This window comes from Lagopus leucura, unplaced genomic scaffold (genome assembly GCF_019238085.1).
Source record: "Lagopus leucura isolate 7727_CA_CO unplaced genomic scaffold, USGS_WTPT01 Super-Scaffold_650, whole genome shotgun sequence".
NCBI classification, from domain to species: domain Eukaryota; kingdom Metazoa; phylum Chordata; class Aves; order Galliformes; family Phasianidae; genus Lagopus; species Lagopus leucura.
Genome location: NW_024962253.1, coordinates 350,417 through 358,645, shown reverse-complemented (window position 1 = coordinate 358,645; position 8,229 = coordinate 350,417). Strand labels below are relative to the sequence as shown.

At 44.5% G+C, this 8,229-nt stretch overlaps 1 protein-coding gene across 4 annotated transcripts in view; it reads left to right on the top strand.

The window, feature by feature from the left end:
* The first annotated feature begins 1,190 nt into the window (after positions 1-1,190).
* The window catches only part of UNC13B (unc-13 homolog B), a 203,271-nt gene continuing 196,232 nt past the window's right edge, over positions 1,191-8,229 (top strand). For all 4 annotated transcript variants that reach the window (XR_006177289.1, XM_042862318.1, XM_042862317.1 and 1 more), the window contains exon 1: positions 1,191-1,268. Coding sequence is in view for 3 of the 4 variants with exons in the window: in XM_042862318.1 (XP_042718252.1) it covers positions 1,247-1,268 (22 nt within the window). In the remaining variant the exon portion in view is untranslated. The remainder of the gene's footprint in view (positions 1,269-8,229) is intronic.

Sequence of the window (8,229 nt, the reverse complement as noted above, 5' to 3'; positions counted from 1 at the left end):
TTATATTACGCTTTGCCATTGTGGGAATGAAATGTTATTTCTGCATTAGATATTAAAAAGGGCAATTGTTTTGAAGAAGTAGAACATAATGTGTTTGTATTCTGTAATAATTGATGTAAAAAGTAGGAATACTGTATATGTTAGCAGCGTGTTTTAGAAACAGAATTGCTGAGTCATGTGATTAATTCTTTCTTGCAAAACTGTAATAGTTGGTAAATGTCCCAAACAATGTGAGTGTAGTGTCAGAGACTAGAAAATATATTGTAGAGTTGTTCTGTTAGGAAGAGAAACTCCCAGCAAAAGAAAAACAAACTTATCAAACATCAAAGCAGCCAGGGCCTCTACACAAGGCCAGACTGTCTTGCTCTGTGGGAAGGTTGGGATGTGACAGGCAGGCATTAAGATACTCCCCTCTGTCCTCCTTCCGAGCTTATCTCTATGCATGGGAGAACAAGCAGATATCCAGAAACAATGACCAAGTGTGGAGTAAGAGTCAGAAGTTAATTAATTAATTAGAGATTTACTCTTAGCCAGCGAAGATTTATGTTTGTCCAGTGTTTGTACATCTAGTGAAGCGTTGAGAAGATTGTGAACCTGCAGTACTCAGCCAATGAGGAGCCAGGGGAGAAAGAGATTAAGCGTCGGGTGACAGGGCATGAAAAGATGGAACACTGTTTTCTGGGTGCTCTCCTGCTTGCAGGAGGCCTGCCATTGCCATTGCGAATAACATCTGCTTTATCGGAGATACCGTCCTGATAAATTTTTTTGATATTTCCAACACCATTAAGTTACATTGCCAGAAATGTTTTGTTTCTCTTTGTGCCCTCTGTTTGGAAACAAAAGTGCACCGCACCGCGAGCCTCATTAATAGCTGGGGATGAAGCAGCACTGAAAGACCACTCAGAGGTGTGAGAAGAAAAAGAGAAGGAAGGAAGGAAAGAAAGAAAGAGAGAAAGAAAAAGAAGCAAGAGACAAAGCTCCCAGGAAGGGAGAAGCCGCGGGACCCGGGTCTTCGCCACGGTGACGGGGCAGCGGCGGCGGCGCCCCCTATCGGCCGCCGGGAGATGGCGGCGGGGCGAGCCGCCCGCCCGGTGCCTCCCCTCGGCGGGGCGCGGCGCGGCGGTCCGGCTCCTCCTCCGCTCGCCGCGCTGCCTCCTCCGCCGCCACGCCCTCTCGCTCGACCTGCGGCCGCGGGGCGGCATGAGAGGAGCAGGGGGCGGCTGAGGCGCGGCGGCGGGGAGGCACCATGTCGCTCCTGTGTGTGCGAGGTGAGTGCGGGCCGGCGCGGCGGCGTCGGAGCACCGTGGGCCGTTCGCACAGGTGGCGGTGCCCCTTTCGCCCCTCGGGGGTGTGTGGGGCCGGCCGTGGGGAGAGGCCGAGCCTGCGTGCCGCGGAGCACCTGCGCGCGAGTTAGTTTGCGTTCTGAGGATCCGCTCGGGAGCGGCAGCGCGGCGCTCTGATTTCTGCGCGTGGCTCCTCTGTGGTTCTCAGCGAGCGATTCGCACCTTCCCGCCGTCCCAGCGAGCCGCCGGCTGCTTCCCCGCTCCGCGGGGCGGAGAAGTGTCGGGAAGCCGCGAAGGCAGGGCCGAAGCTCGCGGCTCCGCGCCTGGGCAGGTGTCTGAGCGCGGGCTGTGCGGCGGGGAAGGCGTGGTGCGGGGCGCCGTGCGGCGTCCGAGTGCTGCGCTTCGTTGGAGGCCGCTGAGCGGAGAGCTGCGGGGCTTTAACGGCGCTGTGCGTGCTTCAGACGTGCGTTTTTGTTTCAGACTATCGCAGTTACCGCCCTCTTGCCGCCCGGCCTCCTTCACTTGTGCAGGACGGATCGTAGCGCTGGTCGCATGCTCCTTATCTCAGTTTCAACTTCTTGCTCTCTGGAGCCAGAGATGTAAAATCCCTGAAGGAAACCGTGTGCCAGGACTCGTGGTTCGGGGACGCGGCTGTCACTGTTCTTTAGGGTGTCCCCGTGCTGTGCCCTGCGGCTTACAAGTATTGTTTGAATGTTCTCAGCTCCCTTGCCAGATATGATAAAAGAAAAAGCCCAGCACACTTGCTGGTGAGCTGCTCTCAGTCGAGCTTTTTCTTTCTTTTTGCTGATGTCCCTCGATTTGACGACAGCAGTCCATTCAGGTGCTGAACACCAGAGTATCATCAGCATTCAGTATTCTGGGGAGAGCACTATTCTTTTATGAGAGGGTTTTCAAATTGCATTTCAGCCTTGATATTTTAAAAAAATATATCTTTTTGAGGAGTTAGGAAATATGTGTAAGTGTGAAGCTTGTCTTAAAAATGTTCCATAGATCTCTGAAGCACATGCTGAGCATCTCTGGTGGGCTTACCCATTTCAAGCTCTTCCTCCAAATCCCCTAATTGAAGCTGATTCTTATTATCTCAGTGGAGCTTACATATTACAAGGCTGTTTTATTTTCATTCTTTTTGGTGATTTTCACCAAAATGCTTTCAGGCTGTCCTTTGAAAAAGTCTGCCTCTTGTGTTAAAGGTGTATTTATACTCATCTACTAATGTCATAGTAACAGTAACGGTAATGAGTGGATAATACACTACAACAACACCAACTGTATGTTGCATTTACTGAAGCAGTTCTGCCTCCTCAGGCTGTTCTTTGTATGTTCATAGAGCCTTTGGGACAAAAGCGTTTCAGCAGCCTGGAACTGATTTCTGTGATTGTCTTATTTCTGCTCAGGTGTGAAGATCCAAAGACGCCTGAGGTAGCTGTGACTGTATGTGATAGGGAGCTGTGAAAGTTGTCTTTCATATCCACCTGCTGTGCTAAGGTGGTAGATCATACTGGCAGCAGTTTAGATGGCACTAGGCAGGTTGACCAGAAGGATGCAGGATACATTCCATTTTCTGAACACTTTTCTTTTTTTAAGTGGTCGTGGCTGAAAGAGTGAGCTGATGAGATCTTGCATCTATGAACCATGATATGTAAAATGGTGATATACTGCTGTGGAGCACTTGAAAAAACAAATTAGGTACCGGGAGATGAAATAAAACAGCAACTTTTGGAGCAAGCAGGAGAGAGCTCTATTGAGGAAAAAAAAAAAAAGCCACTTCTGTTTCCATTAAAAAAGGTACATGCATAGGTTTGTATAGTGACTTGGATTTGGATGCTGTAGACCTGAGTTCAAAAAAGAAAGACAACCAGAAACCTGTGAAGGAAATGTAGGCGATTAGGACACTGTTAATTGCATCTGAATTGCATTTTAGCAGATAACAGAAATGTGGAAAAAACCTGAAGTGGCAGTGTAACAAGAAGCCTAGCAGCCCGAACGTGTTGTAATTCACTTATTTCCCCCTCCTCCCCTTTGAATTATGTGCTTTAATGATATTTTAATGAATGGATAATCTAAGACAGTGCACATAAATAGATTTGAGTTCTGTGTTTCTTTCTGGAGGAGCAGCTGACATTCATGGCTTCTTGATCTTATTTTAGGTGGCACATTTCTTTTACTACTTCTTCTCAGAGATTGAATCAGGTGTTTTCTCAGAAGCTTTGCACTGTGTCTGTCACAGAGGTACTTGGCAGGAAGTCTGAGTGCAGCAGGACTCTGAGCTGGGCTCACCTACAGGCAGAGTGTGTGTGAAGTGAGCCAGTGGCACAGGCTGTTCCAGGAGTAACCTAAGGGACTCCCTTGGAGGAGTAATCTTGAAAGATGCAGAGGGTGAAAGTCAAGGAGCAAAAGGAAAAAAAAAACAAAAAAAGCTGAATTGTATGTGACTGATTTACAGCACACTTCTTCATATTTTGATTCTACCCCAGAAGAGATTGCATATACTCCAGTTCAGAGCAGCTGTGCCTGGATTATGTCTGATAATCTTCTCTTGGCACAGTTCTCTTTACTAGTTTGTGTTTAGTATTGTGTTTGTTAAAATAGCAGGTATTAAATAAAAGTAGTCCCAGTGAAGCAGTTTAATTTTTTCATGTCAGTCTTGCATTGTTAGCTCTCCTGGCCTTGTTTTGGAAGTCTTGATTTATTTTTTTTTTCTTGGATCTTAACTTCGTTCATTTTTTCTTCTGATCTTTCCTGTCTACCAGATTACAGATGGAGGTACCTGCCATCTCAGCGCAGCTCGTAAGGGTCATTCCAAGCGAGGGCCCTGCCAAAGCCGGATCATGTGGTTACGAGTGCTCTGTCATCAGCTCCTTCCCAGCCTTTCACTTGCCCCCCAGCTCTTGGTGTCTTGAGACAGTGGCATGGCTTCTTACCACTCAGTGATGCTTTTCTTCTAGTTTTCCACCCCTCTGCTTTGTGACAGCTCCCACTGTATCCTTAATCCCTTTGTCTCCCTAGCTATCCATCTGGTAACTGTAGTAAAATTTGTGTTGATTTGTTCTGTTTGTCTGAAATGCTTTACTTCTTTGCTTTTCCAAGGATATTGGCAGTGGAGGTCTTCTGTTGTCCCCACACCTACTGTGTGGCTTAGTCCCACGGGGGGGCAGTGCTTTTGTTGTCTCGGGGCCCCATCTGCAGCATCTCTGTGAGGTGCAGCTACCTGAGGCGTGCAGGAGCTTCAGTGTGGGGACCTGTTCTCGTCCTGCTCTCTGCTGCTTCAAGTTGTCGACTGTTACATGAAATGGCGCTCTCTTGAAGTTAGGCACCTTTTTAATTTTTTTTTTTTTTTTAATTTTTGTTTGTTTATTTTTTGCAAACTACTTTGTTGTTGCTGTTCTGAATTGCTGCAAAACTTGCTTGTCCGGTGACTTCTTTGGCTTAGTCAGAATAGCTCAGTATTCTAAGCAGAGGGCAGTTCTACAACTGCATTGTGACCGTATTCTGAAATGGCTGCAGAATTGGGGAAAAAAAAAAAAAAAACCTGCCTGTTTTGGGGTGGATAAAAATGGAAAATATGAGAGTGGGATTTTGGGTTCTGAAAGCAGTAGCAGAAATGCAGGTATTAATGGAACATTGCTTGATGAATAAGTATTACAGACTGGTTTTCTTTAGCTGTAATTAGTCAGAAAGCTACCAGTGTATGTATGTTGGAACAAAATGAAATGTGTTATAAATCTGGATGATAATGCTGAGGAATCTTTTCTCTTAAAGGAGCCTAATTACATTGGGTCATAAGTTTGGGGTTTGGAGAGCTGACACATGCAATTGGTAGCTTAATTAGAGAGATAATTGTAAAGCTTTCCAGCTTCTTCTGTTCTTAAGCATAGTTAAAACTGACAAGCCGTGTTTGGTTTGCGATGGAAAGGCCACCGCCTTTTTCTGTTCGTTTTTCTGTTCTGGGTACTGTTACTGCAAAGTTTTAACAAAGAGATACTTGAACACCCTCACTGATTTTCAGTGGATAAAAGAAGCACACAGAGGTGCTTCCTGAAATTGACTAGCATCTTTCATTTTGCTCACTTGGTGTTCTCTCAGTTGATTCTTTCAGTTTGGGATCTGCCAGTTCAAACTTATTGAAGTCTCTCTTAACATTCTGTTTTATTATGTAACAAATGGTGAATTTATTAATAAGGAAATGATCTAAGTTCCTCAATATGAACTGTAGCTTAGGAGCTAATTGCAATTTACACCGTATCACGTGAAATCCAAGCAATTTTTTTTTTTTAACTCAGGACCTTACCTTAAATATTTGACTTGGAGGCACATGAAGTACATATGTCTGATGGCAGTGATGGCAAATGATCTTTTTATTACTTTGTTTTGGAACTTTGCTCCCTTTCATTTTTATTCTGTGCCTTGTTACCAAATTTTCTCAATATTTGGAAACTACTTTTTCTGTTCAGTGAAAGCTGTTCTCATTGCTCTTTCAAAAGATCTTTAACCAGAGTGATATATATATAATAACTTTTTTTTTTCATACAGACATTTCATTGCATGGACTTGCAAACAGATTGGGAACTGCTGTGAGGGTGTGTGGAACTTCTTTGCTTTCACTTTGGTAGATTGAAGCCTGCTGATACCTGGTGTTTTCTTTGTGAGGAAGTGTGCGGAAGCACTTTGCTCCTCTTGTTTCTTGTTAGATGAACTGCAGACTTCAGAACACATTCTGAGTGTTTTTCTGCAGTTTGAATTTGATTTTTTTTGTTTTTGCAGCCTTTATTCATGCTACTAAAGTTCCTATAGAAATGAAAAATTGATTTTATATTGGTGTGTTGATCTCATTGTCCTGTAACGGAGAACTAAAATCTGCTCCATTCCTTTTTGCTTACCTCCATATGCATTGGCCACCTTTGCCAAGGACTCTGCTGGAATAAAGTTTTGTTTGTTTGCTGTGACATGTAGCACTTGGCAGATGCCCACCACGATACAGGTTCCTGTTAGATGGATGTTGTCTGAGTGTTCAAATTTAGCAGGATATCGGAGGGACTTTCTTTTGTCTTGGACCTTTTACACTTGGCGTGCACAGTGTTGCTTTTCATTGCTTTTTTGTTGTTTGTCTCTTCAGCAGCTTCTGTGCCTTTTTCGTAAATGGCAAGTGGTCGATCCAGCAGTAAAAGTGTTGGTATTAGGAGGGTATTTGTGCAACCCCACTGAGAATGACTCGTCCCTCAAGAGACTAACCACGCTATGATGGCGTTTGTCACTTCTGTGACAATGCCCTGCGCCAGTCAGCTGTACATCTCGGTAAGCTGTGCATGATGTGTCTGTGTAGTTTAGGTGAATTCCAAATCAGTGTTGGTTGGTAGTTGTCATTTTTTTCAGATCTTTAACTCCTTACACATTGCTAGCTGTTTTCACAGACGTCCTGGTGTGCTCGGTGACCTGTAGGCACCTGTCCTCTCATAAGTGTGCTCTAACTTCACCTGGGCTGTGGCACTCCAGTCTGCTTAGAAACTTTTTTCTAGTCTTTCTGAATGTGTTTAAAGCAAATGTCACTGATGTCTGGACGCTAGCTATCTAAACTTCCTGATTTTTACTGTTTTCTTTGATTGCTGTGTTCACTTAGCAGATGGACTGCGAAGTACCTGATCACACAGATGCCTCCCTTTCCCCAGGCTTGGGGCAGTTTTGACTGGTGCTGGTTGAACTGTTTAAGCAGTATGTTATGATGTGAATTCTTTCCCTTCTGCTATAGGAGGTGGCAAGGAACTTGAGGGTGGTAATGGCAGGTTTGTGTTGTCTCTGTCAGCTTGGTGAGGATATCTCAAATGAGAGGAAATGCTGACAGGTGAAAGTTGTGCTTTGGTTTTAGTTCTCTGTAGCACGCTGGTCTTGAATGTTCATAAGCTCATCCTTTTGTCAGGAGAGTTAAAGATTTGGAAAGAACTGGAAGGGAGTTGGGTGCTTGAGTTTCACATGCAAGACTGTGTTGGAGACCTTGAGCTTACTGAAATTCTATTCTGAAGGAAAATTAAATTGAAATGTTGCTGGGTGTATATTCCTCACCCCTGTTGTTTGCAGAGTGTACTTTTGATGTCTGTGCTTAAGTATGTGAATGTTTTGTCATTGCTTGCCAGGGCTGCACGAGTTAAAAACTGTTAGGAATTTTGTTTCGTTCCATTTTTGCCTGCCTGTATCTGAGGAATGGATCATTTGGAATTGTAAAATGTAATGTGGTCTTTGAACAACTTTGTGCTGACCTAAGGCCCACGGTCCTCTTCCTTGCAGCTGAACATCCCTATGAATGGAAAGTGAATTGACTAGAAGGGAATATCTAATGAGGGATAAGAGAAGGTGTCTTCCCCAGATAATCTCTAGCCTAAAACTGTTGCTGAGTTTTAAAAGAAGTTTGGCTTCCCGCCTTGAGCGTGTCCCTTTAAGGAATACTGGTTTTAACCTTATTACTTAAAGCTCCTGTGGCTTAACCCTCTTAATTCTTTACGGCCAAATGCTGCTCTAAGGAAACTCCAGCATTTTCAGCAGGGAGACATGATTATTTCATATGCAGGAATTACAGAATAGCACTTCTGAACGTTGGTGCACCCACTGCTTGTTCTCTCAGCTGACATCAGTGTCATAATAATATTCAGCTTAAGATGCATCATTAAAATAAATAAATTATATGCTAAAGGACATCTTGAGTAGCTCTTTTGTCCAGGTGAAGTATGACTTATATAGCCAACCCACTGCAGTCTTGGCAGTCCTCTCATGAGGAAAGTGTCTGGAGCTAAGCCCACAAAACCCTTCTTTCTGTAAAGCTTTTGAGCCAGCGCTGTGGCGCAGGCACTCAAGCTGGGTAGCTGATGCTGCAGTGTGTATAGTGTGAACCTCTGCAGCTGGATCATGACTTGGAGCCTCATGTGTTGCTAGTGGTTGT